Source organism: Pristis pectinata, chromosome 19 (genome assembly GCF_009764475.1).
Source record: "Pristis pectinata isolate sPriPec2 chromosome 19, sPriPec2.1.pri, whole genome shotgun sequence".
NCBI classification, from domain to species: Eukaryota; Metazoa; Chordata; class Chondrichthyes; order Rhinopristiformes; family Pristidae; genus Pristis; species Pristis pectinata.
The window spans coordinates 12,899,719-12,916,796 of record NC_067423.1 but is presented as its reverse complement, the minus strand read 5'-3'; the positions used below and the strand labels follow the sequence as shown (position 1 = coordinate 12,916,796).

Below are 17,078 nucleotides of genomic sequence, written 5' to 3'. Positions count from 1 at the left end.
TGTTTTGTATAGTTATTGCTCAGGCTTTCTGCCAACACTGACAAAATATTTTCTTTTCTTTAGACAGTGTTGACTCACCATAAACCTGCATCTAATTATGGTTGCATTTGACATAGCATGCATGAACTTAATAAACTATAATACTTTAATCAGAAGTACAACAGTGTTGATATTAAATCAATGTGAACATCATCACCCTTAAATAGCAATAAAATCTATTTGGAGCAAAAAAGCTGCAGATGCTGGAACTCTGAAACAAAAACAGAAAATGCTAGATGCACTAAGCAGTTCATACAGCATCAGGTGGGATAGAAGGAGTCACCGTTTCAGGTCAAGAACGATTCATCAGACCTGGAGAAGTGAGAAAACAACCGTGATTTAAGTTGCAGAGAGAACAACAGGGAATGTTTGTGATAGGATGAAGATCAACATCAGATTTTGTTTCCAATAGCTGTCAACTGAAATTCTGATGAAGAAAAATAAATAACCATCTTGGAATTGCTCATAACCTGTTCAACAGCAGTAAACTGGGGTCAACTGAATTCTGTTCTTTCACCTAACAGCCTTTACTGGATTGTTAAATCTGGCCCATTTATTAATCAAATAATGATAACTGACAGGATAAGCAATGAAGAGTTTTGGCAAACATGCCCATTTGCTTCAGGTACCTCATAGCAGAAGAAACCATAACTTCAAGCAAATGGCAGGAGCTAGATTTAGAATTGTCCAAAAGTTTTATTATTCAGGGTTCTTTGGCTATTGAGTTTGCTGTTCTTCACAGTGAATTTTAACGATGGGACAAAACAGCTATGTTCAATTGAGCTATTTTGGAACTGTAACTTTTAAAAAAAATCTTCAAACTTCTGAGCCACAGCTACTCCAATAAACTGCTTGTTACAAATCCCATGCTATGACTCAATGTTCTCATATTGTAATGACTTGATCTCCCATGTTAAACAAAGTGCCAAGATACAACAGCTAGTGTGGTCAATGGAATAATCCCCACCTACCTCAGTGAGTGTAGATCAGACTCCAGGATTGAATAGTTCTCTATCAGTAGCCCTTCCACTATCTACAACCACTATATTTGGAACAATCTGTTCTTTTCATTTTATTGAAGCAGGGATAGGCCACATAGCCCCTCAAGTTTGTTCTGCCATTTAATAAAATCAACACTGATCTGACTGCCAGCTCAATTCCAAATTCTAGTTTACCCAAGATATATTATTGATATTTTAAGCTCCTTTGTTATGTGCAAAAACTTTCACCCTTGATAGATGAATGGGATGATACAAGTTATGGATATCCAGGTGCACACAGCATGGTTTGGTCAACTTATGTGAAATGCAACAATCCCCACCTGCTTCACTGAATGTAAATCAGACTTCTAGACTGAACAGGTCTGTAAGGGTACCCCTTGTAGCATCTGAAAGCACTACATTTGGAACAATCTGTAGTTGAAAGATGCATGGGTTACAGAATGCCTCGTGTAATTCACCCAGGCTACTTTAACAAAATCTCTCCACTGAACTCTACCATCAAAAGTACAATGGTTCTAAAATGTCACAAACAAAATTCCTCTCCAAATCTCAAATTGCCTAATTTAGACAAGATAACATCCTGTCTGAATGTGTTAAAAATGAAATTATGATCAAGCAAGGCTGGTTGTTTAGCAACTGGTTCTGCAGTATACCTGCAGACATTAACAAGCAGGAGGCCACGAGAAGAATGTACGTGTCCACAATAATTAATTCTTCAAACATGACACAGCTGCAAAATTTCAAGGACATATACTGTACACCTCAGCAAGCACACAAGCTACGCAATGACAGTCACCATGGAATTTTCTGTTATTATTGAAGGCAGAATGCTTGCTGGCATTAAGTTCCAAAGACTCAAATCCTCTCTTTCCACTGTTTTTTTTCCCCCATTTTGTTTAAGCAGCAGAAGGCCATGGCCCCTCAAGCCTGCCATTTAATATCAACGCTGATCTATTGCCAGCTCAATTCCACATTCCAGTATCCCCACGATATCCTTTGACTCCTTACTAATTAAATAGCAACTTACCTCTGCCTTAAAAATAGCCCAAAACACAACTTAACCACATTATGAGGAACTGTTTCTCCCAGTCAAACCAGGGTAATTTCTCCTGAAAACACAGAGTGAAGGATAGATATTGAGAAGTAATGTGGTGTCCAGGGTTGAGTGAGATGAATTAACCAATCACCAACCCTTCTGGGAAGAAAATGCACCTCAAAGGCAGACATTGATGAAATTCATCATCACACTGAATGTACCAGTTGTCTGAGGAAATGTGTTTGAAGATCTCCAACCCAACAAAGCTCATGATGCAGCCAGCAGCAGTGATCCTTGCCCACCTGGGTGCATCCAAGACTTGGACCATTACAGGAATGCCTCAAAGTATTGCACAGATAACAATACTTCTGCAAAATTCTCCAATTTTATTGGCAGGATAAGTGATCCAACATGAGCATCCTCTCCCAGGTAACATTCCCAGTATTGAGGTTTAGACTCATACTAGTCTCCCAAAAGAAAATTATATCCTTGGAGCAAAAACAAACAGCTGCTGGAGGAACTGTGTGGGACAGGCTGCAGGATGGTCGATGTTTCAGGTCGAAATGTAGCATCACAAGTCCTGATGCAGATTACAGCAGTCTTGTATCTCCATCATCTACTTGGAATTCTGTTACAATGATAGATTACAATATGGATAGAGGAAAGACAAGGACATTTTGAAAGGATCCATGGAAAAAGAGCAATATCCTCACCACCCGCTGGGAATCCCATGCCCATTTAAGGTGAAGAAGCATTCAGGTTGTCATTGAGAAACAGGAGTCCATGTGTCAGGAGCACACAGAACCCCAGCAGAGTCAACTTAAGGGGTGCATGACTTCTCAAACTTTCTACTTGATAGTCTTTGGATTCCATATTAGCTTCATCAGTTGACTTAGACTCCCCTGAAATGGAGCAGAAGCAACTCATTCTCAATCCCAAGAATCTGCTTCTGAAATAACATTCACCAGGACAGGAATGCACAAATTTGGACTGCAATTACTTTTGGTCTGGCCCACGGTAGGACAGGTATTGCTGAACAAAATGAGTGATGGCAAGGATTGTTGAGGCAGGAGTTGGGTTGGATAGAAGAGCGAGGTAAATGTTTTGCTGGTTCAAGCAGACAGCAGGGTTGGATTTGCACAGATATGTGCAGCAAAGGAGTGGGGGATGGGGGAAAGAACTCTTTCTGAATCTGGCAAGTGATGGACAAAAAACAAAAATACACTTTCATGGGGTTGGGGGACACAGGCAACAAGGAGGGTCCGGGGATGATCAGTACAATGGAAAGATAAAGAGGATACCTTCCTATAGGAAGATTGGCATCTCAGATTGTCTCAGAGAAGTCCATGTACACTCCCTTTACACGCCAGGATGTAATTAAAGCACACATCTGAAATTCATGTGTGCCAGTTATATTTTCTAACTTGGTCTCTCTTTTAAGCAGCTAACTTGCAAAACTTATTTCACTATAATGTGACATAAACCATGGTTTAAAGAATGGTAGGTTTGTGGATTGGGAGAATGTAAAACAAAAACATTAAAGGATAACTATAAAGATTAAAAGGAAGAAGAAAAAGAGAACAAGTAAATCAAAAAGGAATACAACTTAAGTAGATGAGGGATGACACCATGTTAAGGGAAGAGGCATATATTACTATGCAGAATAGTGTTGGTCTGAGGATTTTAGAGATTAACAAAGGCTAAATATGAAACTGGAAAAGTAGGGAAAATAAGAATCACAAAAAAGATCAAAAGAACTGCTATTGGAATAGATAAAGGAAACCAACAGCAACAGCAATAAATGTTGGCCACCTCGAAGCTAAGAGAGGGGAAATTAATAACGGAGAATAAGAAATCGAAGAGGTAACAAACAGCAATCTTGTAACCACCTTCAATGAGGAAAATGCAAAATAAAGGGGACTAGATTGGGTCTAACTGGGTGGGCACCAAGGTCAGCATGGACTCGTTGGGCCAAAGGGCCTGCATCCATGCTGTATTGCTCTATGATTTAACTGATGAAGAGCAGGGGTTAACTCTAGGTTACAAGCTACCTCAATAATTCTGCAAGCCTCATGGGCGCAATGGTCAAGAGATTGTTAGATAAGCATATGGAGGAATTTAAGATAGAGGGATATGTGGGAGGAAGGGGTTAGATAGTCTTAGGAGTGGTTTGAATGGGCGGCACAACATGGTGGGCTGAAGGGCCCGTATTGTGCTGTATTGTTCTTTGGTTCTATGGCACCTTACCATTGTGCCATTCAAGTTTGATATAATGTGCAAAGCATCTTTGCACGTTATACCAGACTTCATTACACATGACCAGTTGCCTCTATGCATGAATGTTTCATCAATTGCTCTTGCATCAATATTTTGGTTTAGATACAGTAATGAGTATTTCTTCTGCAGAATTGATCTTATTTTGCTCTAGAAACATCATTTTCAACAGGTACATGAAACTTGACCTTGCTCTGCTCCAGCATTACACATTTCATCCATTCTAAGGACCTTTGATATCTTCTTCATTTCTTGTTTGTGGAAATGTTCCCATCCAAATTGCACATTTTTCCCTCATTTTTGTCAGCCACTCATTTTCTCAATATCAGGAGATATCAGAAGACAACAGTTTGAGAATTTTCCTGGCATTTTAGAATGCATGACACATTAGTTTCATTCTCAAAGAAACCTCAAGATTTCCCTGTTATTTGTTGACTTGGCTGAATCATGGTGATTTCTTCCCCCCCATATATCCTGTTACCATAACCCCAGTTGATGCCAGGCAAAGCTTTTGGTTCCTTGTTTTCTCTTCTTTCTTGAGCAGACAATGTACAATTTACACTGCTGTCAATTCTCAACATTTAAAACCTTGACAGAATGATATACTTATTCAGATAAGTCTCTTAAGTTCCTTCTTTCATCAAAGAAATGTTATGACAAGCAACTGTTGCAATATAAAATTATAATCAACATTATTCAACCTTGACTATTTTAAATGAGCACATGACATTTCTGCCAATCCTACAGCACTAGTTGTATTTTATCTGATCACATATTGGTTCATTTTCTCCCCCAAAGGCAGTTAATCAAAGTAGTATAGATTCCATTTAGATCACCTGTGTATTTATTACCCTGAGCTAGTCTTTAACAGCATGTGAAATTTGGTAATTTTGACACCTACATTTCTCTCTGCACTGTGAAACAAATAGCCAATTTACAGAAGGAATTATTTTGTTTTAAAATGTGGAGGAAATCCCAGCAGTCTTTTCTCAAGTGAAAAATCAGCTCAATTCCATTGACCTCTGTTCATAAGTCAAAATTAAAATTTGTAAACCTCACTGTTGCTTCCCTGTGAGTTGGTTCCAGTCTATCGGGACCCTTTTGAATGAGCCAGTGAGTAAAACGTGATTATAACAATCTCTCGTAATTAACCAAATACCACAAGATAACTTCCAAAGCTCTCCAATTTGTTTTACTGATAACAATTTGACTTTCAATACACTTGCATTCAATGATCTTTAATCACAACAAAATGTTTTATCTAAGAAATTCAAACTTTGCTGACAAAACAAATTAGCCCATACATTCACATTTGAGTAAATGACCCAAGGTACTAACCAGCATGTCTGTAGCATGAAGATAATGTTTGCTTGTCATGCATCGCTCCAGTTTCTGTGGTACCTGTTTGATGCTCTCAATTTCATCCAACAGATTTAGCACATGCTTATGTTCAATACCTTCGATCCACAATTTACGTAATTCATCTCTTTTGCAGTGCAGTAGCATTTTGCATGAAAGCAGATTCTCTTTCACCTGCTTAATCTTGTTACGCGAGCTAGTGATACGTTCAGTGATGCTTTGGTATGTCCTGATGGCTGTGGTAAGTTCTGTGTAGTGCTGAACAATTAATTCATCCAAATCACGGTCACATTTCTCATAAGCTTCCTCCAAACGGCCCTTTTCAGCTTCTCGATCTTGAACATCATTGCTGGTTGACAGAGTTCTAACAAGAAGACAATAAACATTGGTTTACATTTTCAGAATGAACGAAGAATATAAGCAAAGCATTGTTATCAATGTCACAAACCAGCAACAAAAGAAACACACTGAGCATGATTCAGTGTTAAAAACTATTTTATTAATCACTACTATTGATAATACGTAAAATAAAAGTAAAAAAAAATGTTAGTATGTTAGAATTCAAGAATGTTAAACCTCGAACGTTAACCCCAAAACTAAACTCTTCGTGTGTGTGTGTGACAAAGTCCAAAACTCCCAGTTCCTGAATGGTTCTTAAAGTTCAGTTCCGCAAGCCATAAGGTGAAACATGAGCAAGGGCTTCTTCAACAACCACCGTTGTCTGAAGATAAGATGTAGATGTAGAAAAACATAGAGAGAGTACATACGAAATCCAAATGTTCCACGATGGAACCCAAACGACACTTCAGTGTTTACTCGGTAGTGACTTCCTCACCCCGAAAAGCATCCGAACCGTGGTCGTCCACATACAAATACCTGTTTCCTTCTACAGGTCAGCAACAAAGTGAACTCCACCGGATTACTTCCAACTTTTCCATACATGGATTTCAGTGGTAAACACAGTTATTGTTTCTCATCCATCGATAGAGAAAACAAGCAGGCTGGTGTCTCTCTCCCTTCTCTCTCTCTCTCTTCTTCTTCTTCTTCTTCTGACTTCTTCAACAACATCATTACGTCCTTTATCTTCTATTGACGTAAGCACGCCCCACACACACATACACACACACTCTCTATCTTAAAGGGACTTTCACTGAGTCCGTAACACCTCCCACCTAAAAAAAAATTTTTCCCAAGAAAAATTCAACCGCGCATACAGTTAGTAATGTTAATAATTATCACGCTACACAACTACAGACTATCAGATTAGTACAGATACATGTTTCCCATTTAACATCGGGAAAGACAATCAGCAATCACATTATCTTTGCCTTTAATGTGAGTTATCATGAGATCAAACTCTTGCAAAATTAAACTCCAGTTTAACAGCCTTCTGTTCTTGTTTTTGACTCGGCTCAGAAACACCAATGGGTTATGATCTGTATACACAGTCAATGGTTTCTGAGCGGTGCAAACATATACACTGAAATGTTGCAAGGCTAAAACAAGCGACAGTAATTCTTTCTCTATGGTGGAATAATTCTTTTGATGCTCATTAAATTTCTTTGAAAAGTAAGCTACAGGATGGTCAATATCATCAAGGTCACCCTTCTGCAACAACACAGCTCCTGCAGCTTCATCACTGGCATCTACTGCTAATGAAAATGGCTTTTCAAAGTCAGGTGTTCTGAGCACAGGATCGTAGCATAAAATGGCTTTCAGCTTCTCAAATGCTTCTTGACAAGAATCTGTCCAAACAAACTTTACTCCCTTCTTCAGAAGATTAGTTAGGGGAAGAGCAATATCAGCAAAATTTTTACAAAATTTTCGATAATATCCAACCATTCCCAAAAATCTTCTAACAGTCCTCGTACCTGTGGGAATAGGGAACTCAGATATTGCTTGAACTTTTGCCTGAACAGGAGCTTGCTTGCCTTGACCTACAACATAACCAAGATACGTCACAGTGGCATGGCCAAATTCACTTTTAGCCAAGTTAACTGTAAGGTTAGCCTTGGAAAGTCTTTCAAACAACCTTTCTAACGCAGAGATGTGATCTTCCCAAGTATCATTCCCAGTCACTAAGTCGTCAATGTAGGCATCTGTATGTTTTAACCCATGAATCACTGAATTAATCATTCTTTGAAATGTTGCCGGAGCATTTTTCATTCCAAATGGCAAAACATTGTAACCCCTTCTGGATTGTATGAATACAAAGGCTGAAATCTCCCTTCCTCTATCTGTTAATGGAACACACCAGTACCCTTTTAATAGGTCAATCTTTGTAAGAAATTTTGCCTTTCCCACTCTGTCTATGCAATCATCCACCCTAGGAATAGGGTAAGCATCTGACTTTGTTACAGCATTCACTTTCCTGTAATCTGTGCAAAATCTAACAGTTCCATCAGGTTTAGGTACAATAACACAGGGCGAACTCCAATTTGAAGTAGAATGTCTAATAATATCATTTTCCATACATGGATTTCAGTGGTAAACACAGTTATTGTTTCTCATCCATCGATAGAGAAAACAAGCAGGCTGGTGTCTCTCTCCCTTCTCTCTCTCTCTCTTCTTCTTCTTCTTCTTCTGACTTCTTCAACAACGTCATTACGTCCTTTATCTTCTATTGACGTAAGCACGCCCCACACACACATACACACACACTCTCTATCTTAAAGGGACTTTCACTGAGTCCGTAACATCAATCTCACTTGAACCCTTGAGCTGTAAATCACTATTTGAAGACTGAGAATTTCTTGTCTGTTTATCAATACTCTTTAATACTTGTAATCTTTTAATTATTTGTATTCAGACTATTGTCAAAAAGACTACACAATTGAGAACTTGGCACACCTTGTTAAGATATCTTTATTGGTCACATGTACATTGAAACACAGTGAATTCACAAAAAGATTTATGGTACTGGAGGCAATTTGGCCCATCTTACTTGCACTAGTGGTAAATGGGAATCCAAACTAATCCCACCTTTAATGGGTGCCCATTATTTCGAGACACTGTTCACTAGTCTGGATATATCATGAAATTGAGAAGGCTCTTTAAGATAAGAATGCAGAAAACAGGAGCGTGATCAGGGCAAAGGGCTCTTAAGCCAGCACCACTATTCAACAAGATCATGCCTATATAATTTTGGCCTCAGCTACAATTTTATGCCTGTAACACATTACCCTTGACTTCCCTACAGATAAGAAGTCCTTCCTTTGGTTAGCAACCAATCCCAAACACAAGTCCCACCCCCAACCCATGAATTAACGCACATGGAAATTTTGTGTTAGAGTCTCTGTATAATCTTCTCTGAAACTGTCTGTTTGATGGTTTGAACCAGATCCTTGCTCAAATTAACTTTGTTCACACTTGCATCAGGGTCTCATTGCTTCTGCATTGTGAATTTCAAATTTTACATTTTAACTCAGTCCGTATAAAAATATAATTCTTCCCTATGTACATCAATGAGATATGGGAGTGCTCATCAAAATTTCAAATTTTTTTTAGACAAAATCATGCTTGGAGGTGTGGTAAACAATGAAGATTATTGTAACAGAATGCTAAATTACATAAGTAGGCTGGCAGATTCTGCCGGCAAGTGGCAGATGAAATTTGGTAAGAAATGTGAAGTGATAGGTTTTAGCAGAAAGAATGAGAAGGAGACAAAACTAAATGGTACAGTTCCACTGGGTGTGTAGCAAAAAAAAGAGATTTTGCTGTTTATGAGCAAAAATCTTGGAAAATGGCTAGACCAGTAAACAATATAGAATCCTGGGCTTCATAAATAAAAGCATAGAGGACAAAAGCAGGAAAATTAAGTTGAATCTTTAAAACACAGATTAACTGCACCTGAAGCATGGCTTCCATTTCTGGAAGAACATGAAGTTCAGAGAGAGCATGCAGAAGAGATTTAGTACAATGGTTCCACGGATGTGGGAATGTAACTGCAAGGTTAGACTGGAGAGCTCTGGTAATAATACTCAGAGCCAAGAAGCTTGACAGCATATGTGTACAACTGTGCACAATCATGATGTGTCTAGAGGTCAATGCTGACAAGCTGTTTCTTTTGCAAAAAAGTACAGAGACCAGGGAGTACAGATTCAATGCATTGGGCAAAAGTCATCAGGGGCTGTTGAGAAAAAATGTATTTTTAAAAATGTAGATGGAGCTCACCATCAAAGGCTCTACTTTCTGTAGTTTAGAAGAATGAAAGGAGACCTCATTGAATCAGACAGAATTCTTATGGGTTTTGAAAAGGTAGATGCAATTATGATGTTTCTCCTGGCTGAACTGTCTCAAAATAACAGGAGTTTTGGGAGAACCACCTTTCACTGCATTGATAGCTTCCTTGTGGCATTTGATATTTATTTCAATGTACCGTCTAAGGAACAGCTTGTACAGGACAAAGTTCTGCATAATATAGTTAGTCGGGGCAAATTTTGACATATACCTCTGCACCTCTTCCTAGATTTTCCCGATAAAGCACATTCTGGAATGGGACAGACAACAGTCATTTCCAGTACAGCTCTCAAAATGCCATTGTGATCAATATTCCAAACATACATGAAACACCTAATGGCTCAGGCCTCACACACTACAATCCAAATGAAGTCATGCTACTTGTTGAAAACTTTGATAATGTGACATTCTGCTAAGTGACTCTGGCAGTTTGCTTGGGAAGTTCTTTGAAAGAGTGCCACAGGATCCACCATCTCATTTTCTCGTGAGGTTCTGATGACATTTGTGCAGACCACTGGCCAATCCATTTGTGATTAAAGGTGTTCTGGATTAAGAGTTGTGATGGAAAGGAGCTGTGTAATGATCTAACTAAAAGGAATGTTCTGAGGTAACATGGCCATACTCATCCTTCACAACACTGGGGAAAGATAGAATCACAAAATGTTCACATATCCAAGAATGATAAAGAACTTGATGCAGTCACACACAAAGGCAGCCATCTGAGAGAGAGCCACATTTGGTACATTCCTCCCTATTTTTCGAGAGGTTGATAGGTCATGGCTCTGAAAACTTATTTCACTTTGAGCTCCAGATTAAACAAAAAAGTTTTTGAGGATTACTGCAGCAGAGTTCTGATGTACGAGCCACATTGGCAGCAAGTACAACACTGAGAGCACCTTGCAGCTGATGACCAGGTACTTTCCCACCATAAAGAGTGCCGTTATCCATACATCATTTGGTCCTTAACCTTGCCTATACAATCCACACAGAACTTCATGCATGTCCTAGCTTGTCAGAACTATATTCCTAGCACCTTCAGGTAAATGAACCCAATGGTGAAAGGAACAAAGAATCAGTCTAAACGACTGCCTTGCTTGTGCTGCAAGTGACCTTGGCTCCTGTGGCCATTTTCATCACTAGTGCCCTTTTTTTTTTTAGCTACCAAGGCCCTCATCACCCTCTTTTTCCTCCTTTTGGTCATTCCTTAAACATCTCAATGGCCAAGCACTTGGTCAGCTGCCTTACTTTCATCGTATGTAGATCAATGTTAAATTTTGTTTGATACCACACCTGTGAAATCCATTAGGAGACTATGCTGGTTAAGGCTCTATATAAATACTGTTATTATTTACAGCTAATTGTGAGTTGTTGCTGTTAGCAATGTTAGAAATACCACATGGTCACCATTGTTTTTTGAAAAGCTGAAGGCAGATTTCAACCATTCAATTGACAGGACACCAAGGAGAACTCCCCTGCCTTTCTCTGAAGGAATGCCACATGATCTTTTAAATCCACTTTTGAGCATGCACCTCTGAAGGGATGAACAATAAATTTAAAGCCAAAACATCACTCGAGATTTTGTGCTGTATTTCCTAGACTTAAAAGCCAAATTTTATTTGTGTCTAACAATATATTTAATCTACTTACAATGAAAATACCTTAATGCAAAGAACCTTTAAAGATCCTTTGCATTAAATAATGTCATTGTGTATAGATTAAGCATAGAGTCATACAGCACAGAAACAGGCCCAACTAGTCGATGCCAACTAAGATGCCCATCTAAGCTAGTCCCATTTGCCCACGTTTGGCCCATATCCCTCTAAACCTTTCCTATCCATCTACCTGACACTTTACTCTGTCCCTGACACTTTACTCTGTACTGTTATTGTTTTTATCTGTACGACATCAATGCACTCTGCACTAACCCAGTGTAACTACACTGTGTAATGAATTGACCTGTACGATCAGTATGCAAGACAAGTTTTTCACTGCACCTCCGTTAGGCCCTTTTAGGTCTGTTAAACCCAAATAAAAGTAAAATGCAAAATCTGTGAAAGTTATAAAAAAAACATAAGCTCTTGTTGGCATCAGGCAAGTGTGAGAACTCATTGTGGAGGATTTCCTCCTTTGCCCAGTGTTTCTCTACAGACTGGACACATCCTGTTAAGTGACAGCAAAACAACTGAGAAAATGAAGGTAATTTCCAGAAAAAAAAGAAAGGCTTTCCCAGTGTAGAAATGCAAAATTACATCCTCCCCCTCCCCAAGCCCCCACCCCCAGTACTTACCGTATCACCGAGATAAGTAGACCAGAGGGATCTTTACTTTTGCTGATTGCAGCCCTGTACTTCCCGCTGTCACTCGCCATTTTCCCCAGTCCCCCGGCCCTCCCCGCGCCCTGGCCGACAGTTGGAGCAGCCGCCGAGGGCCTGCGTCCGTTACAGAGACATTGACGATCACCTCACAGCAAGGAGCGGGCGTGTGCTGAACGCAGGCAGACAATGAAGGGAATATTCAAACTTGCAAGGAGGTTGGTGGTTCAACTGAACCGTTCTTTATATAAAACACCAAGAACTACAATTCCCATAATTCCCCGAGATGACAACGAACGTAACTTTATTTAAAGCAGGCTGACAAAACAAATTCGCAGAGCACATTGGCATAGGGTTATTCCATCCCATCACCCAATCAATAGTTTGCTTCAATCGTGTGTGAATTTACCAACCCGACAACTGACAAATCGGGGCTGGCTTTATTGTTGGTTGGCTTGGTGAGAGGCGTGATGGAGTGGATGGGTGACGGCCTGTGACTGGATTTCTTTTTCCCGAATTAATAATCCTCAGGTCCCTGGAAGTTCTGGCAGAGATAATTAGTTTCTGTTTTTGATTTATGTTTGTTTTTGTTTAATTCTGACAAGATGGGAAGTAGTGGGAGCACCAAACGCGTTTCTTTTGAAGCAGATGAGAATGATCAGATCACAGTGGTGAAGGGCATTAGGGTGAGTGAGTCACGGTGACAGACTTTCATCATGAAAGCCTTGTCACCTTCATTCAGTTAACAAGTGTCACAGTTATCTGTATTAACGAACACTCTGACCTTAAGTCTTATAAAACTTGAAACTTGTTTAGCTTTTGCTGTTATGTGAAGTTTTTAATTAAAAGTTTTTATTTGGATTTATTTCAAGAGTATAAACTTTTTGTGTTGCATTGTTTCTTGAAATACATTTCTTTATAAACTTGGTTGTTAGACCAATAAAGGAAATTAATCTGGAATTCTCATGCTCTGATTAAAAAAAGTTGTTACAGTGTTATTGGAGTTCTTTTTGGAGAATGAAGCTTTGGTAATATTTCACTTAAATCTGTTTTTGATTAAGTCATGTTCATACATCAACAGATTAAATACTTTGGTGATGTGCTTTTAATTGTCCTCATGTTCAGAAACTAAAAGGGGATCTGAAAAGTAAATACATTTGCATATTAGATTAATCATAATCTTGGGATAATGTGAAGTGCTGTACAACCAATTAGCACTTTTTAATAAAAATGGTACTTATAGTTGAATCATTGAAAATATAGCAGTTATTTATTCACAGTAAGTGTACATGATTGAGAAGGTGGTGAATAGGCAGGCACGGTAATGTAATGGTTAGCGTAACGCTTTACAGCGTGAGCGACCCAGTTTCAATTCCGGCCACTGTCTGTAAGGAGTTTGTACGTTCTCCTCATGTCTGCGTGGGTTTCCTCCGGGTGCTCTGGTCTCCTCCCACCTTCCAAAGGTGTATGGGTTAGGAAGTTGTGGGCATGCTATATTGGCGTCAGAAGCATGGCAACACTTGCAGGCTGCCCCCAAAACACTACGCAAATGATGCATTTCACTGTGTGCTTCGATATACATGTGACTAACAAAGATATCTTATCTTTGGAATTCTCTAACCTGGAGGTCAGTGGTAATTCAGTCATTGTGTTCATTCAAATCAGATTGATGGATTTCTGGACAATAAGGAAATCGAGGGATATGGAGATAGTACAGGAAAATTGCATTGAGAACAAAGATCAGCCTTGATTGATGGATGGTGAAGACCAAATAGCTTTCAAGGGTTCCTATTTCTTTGTTTCTTGCCCACTGTCATAGGTTGTACAACACAGAAACAGGCCCTATGGCTCAAGCTGCCTTCCCGAGCTTGTCCCATTTGCCTATACCTGGTTCGCATCCCTCCAACCCTTTCCTATCCATGATCCTGTCCAAGTGCTCTTTTAAATGAGGCACAACGAGTTTGAGTTCTTTCTGAGTAAGAAGTTCACGGGTTTAAATACCACTGCAAGTACTTAAGCCCATAATCTAGTTTGTTACTTCAAATGGATGTCTGGTATGCTGTTTTTGTGAGAATCAAAAAAAACTGCAAATGTTGCAAATTTGAAATAAATATAGAAAATGCTGAGAAAGGGAGAAAACATGTTCCCAGTTCTTAAGTGAGTTAAGGCTGGCATGAAGTGATCAACAACAAAGATAGGTAGACTGCGTCTTCTGGGGTGCCATGAGGATATCCACAGACCCTCGACTAATGATAAATTGTAAGAATCACTGATGTAAAGACACTATAATATAGCCAAGGTTGCTTGCTGCAGAGTGAGGGCGAAAGTGAGCTCTGAGGAAATAGAAGTTAAATGAGAGCACAAAAGGTGGCAGATGGAGCATATTGTGGGGGGAAAATGTGAAGTAATACACTTGGGAGGAAGAATAGAAAAACAGAATAATTTTAGTGGTTGGAAGCTAACCATCCAAAAGCAAAAATTGCATTTGCCTCTCATATCCCAAATACATGTAGGTTGGCAGGTTAATTGGCCACTATAAATTGCCCCTAGTGTGCAAGTGAGTGCTAGAATCTGGGGGGAGTTTATGTGAGTAAAATGGGTTTGGTGTTGTATTAATATAAATGGGCCCGTGATCGTTGGTATGGACTCAGTGGGCTGAAGGGCCTTTTCCCGTGATGTATGACTCTGTGACTCTCAATTAGTGAAGTGCAAAATCATGAAATTAACTCATGAGATAGGGAAGTTTTACAATGAGTGGTAATGAGAAAGTTTGGCTTCTAGTCACTGAAGTTTAGAGGAGCAGAGGTCATTTCATTATGCAAGATGCTGAGAAGGTTTGATGGGATAGCTGCTCAGAAGCTGTTGCCAGTCACAAAGGAGTCTCAGACTAGGACCATGGGTAAGATTTGGGAACTGAGATTTTAAAAAAAACTAAGCAGAGTTAGGAAGCTTTGAAGGTCTTGTTATGTACCAGCAACAATAGAAACACACTGAGCCATGTACAAGTGTTAAAAACTATTTTATTAATAACTACTTGTAATAATAAGGAAAGTAAAACATTAGATATCAAACATAATCCCCAAGACTAAATTCAAAGTGTGTGTGTGTGTGGCAAATTCCCAAACTCCATGTCCAGGAATAGTTCCCAAAGTTCAGTTCAGCAAGTCATCAGGTGAAACGTGAGCAAAGGCTTTTGCAAAACCACCGTTGACTGAAGAGAAAATGTAGAGAGAAATTACGAAATCCACATGTTCCACGATGGAACCCATACGACACCTCAGTCTCCAATGATCTCCATGGCTTTCTTCCAAAGTATCTGCCACCCTGAAGGCATTCGATACGTGGCCGCCCACAGAAATACCTGTTTCCCACTACAGGTTAACGACAAAGTGGACCCCACTTGTTTGCTCCAAAAATCCATACATGGATTGTAGTGACAGACACAGCTATTGTTCTTCATCCGTCATTACGGTGACAGTCAGTCAGTCTCCCCCTCCCTCCTCCCCCCCTCCCTCTTCCCCCCTCCCTGACTCACTTCGATCCACAGAGCAGAACAGCCAGCACGTTGTTATCTTGCTGTCTTGATGACACCACACACACACTACGACTCTACTGTCCAGGTGCCTTAAAGGGACATTCACCAAATAGCAACCTGACTTGTAACAGCCTCCACCTTAGTAATGTGGATGTTCAGTCATTTGGTATATTCAGGAGTGAGTTGCATCTGTCATCATTAAGGGTTTTGGAAGATTTGGTATTTGAGTCTCAAAATGAATTTGAGATGCAGGATCAGCTGTTATCTTATCGAAGAGTAGTACAGCCCTGAGAGGCTGTATTATCTATTAAGGCATCCATTCCTTAAGTTCTTATTACTAGATTCAAAGTGATTGAGCTTCAGTAAGGAATGGCGATCCTTTTTAATTTAAAAATACAGGAATTATTCACAAACGTTCATCTAATGTGAAGTAGGAGTTTGAACAAAAATAACCAAGTGGAGACAGTTAAATGTGAGGGAAAAGTACGGAGAAGAAAATGTAAACAAAACTGAGTACTTTCATTGTCAAGTTAAAACTAGAATGGTGAAAATCAAAATATTGCATTTGCTGGAACTGAACTAAAAATAGAAGATTCTTGGAACACTGAGCAGATTAGACAGGATCTGTGGTGGGAGAAACAGAATTAATGTTTCAGTTTGAAGACCCTTCAGAAGAGTTTACCAAATGCTGCCTGACCTATTGAGCATTTTCAGCACTGTCTGTTTTTAAATAGTGCAGGGATTTATCTGCCACAGATTCCCAAGTTTACAAAGTGAATATGAAAATTAATTTAAATTCCAATGTGTCTAGGGCAAAAAGCAAAAAAAAAGTGACATAAAGGAAAGCGTTTTTAGTTTAGCATTGTGGATGTCTCAGTGTTCGGTTCTTTACTGTTTCACATTTATAATAATAACTTGGGTAAAGCTACACACGAAAAGTTTGCTGATGACCTCAAAGTGTTAGCAAGATTATAGAAGTTTACAAAGTAAGTGGTGAATGCTTTTTAACATGCAGAACTTGGGAAATCGGAGAAATGCAAGTATAGTACAAGCCTTTTTTTTGAGCTTTTAACAAGAGAGTGAAAAGTTGTCAAAATTTGAAAGACAAATTGAAATGCCAATTACTGTAGCTTCCATATTAAAACAAATGTTAAATGGGAAAGCTTGCAATATTGGGATGAAAAGAAATCTTGATAGCATACTTATTTAATGGAAGAGCTATTGCAAAGACTGACACTGTCCTAAGGATCCCAGTTCCAGCTTTTAAAAGTTAGCTGCCCCAAT

At 39.2% G+C, this 17,078-nt stretch overlaps 2 protein-coding genes across 2 annotated transcripts in view; one reads left to right on the top strand and one right to left on the bottom strand.

Annotated features, from left to right (window-relative positions):
* The window catches only part of exoc4 (exocyst complex component 4), a 374,968-nt gene extending 362,461 nt beyond the window's left edge, over positions 1-12,507 (bottom strand). Inside the window, 2 exon segments of the mRNA XM_052034230.1 lie at positions 5,689-6,073; positions 12,236-12,507. Coding sequence (XP_051890190.1) covers positions 5,689-6,073; positions 12,236-12,315 — 465 coding nt within the window. The 5' untranslated portion in view covers positions 12,316-12,507.
* A 208-nt stretch (positions 12,508-12,715) lies between these two features.
* chchd3a (coiled-coil-helix-coiled-coil-helix domain containing 3a) overlaps positions 12,716-17,078 on the top strand; it is a 234,943-nt gene continuing 230,580 nt past the window's right edge. Inside the window, exon 1 of the mRNA XM_052034229.1 lies at positions 12,716-12,945. Within this exon, the coding sequence (XP_051890189.1) occupies positions 12,865-12,945 (81 nt within the window). The 5' untranslated portion in view covers positions 12,716-12,864. The remainder of the gene's footprint in view (positions 12,946-17,078) is intronic.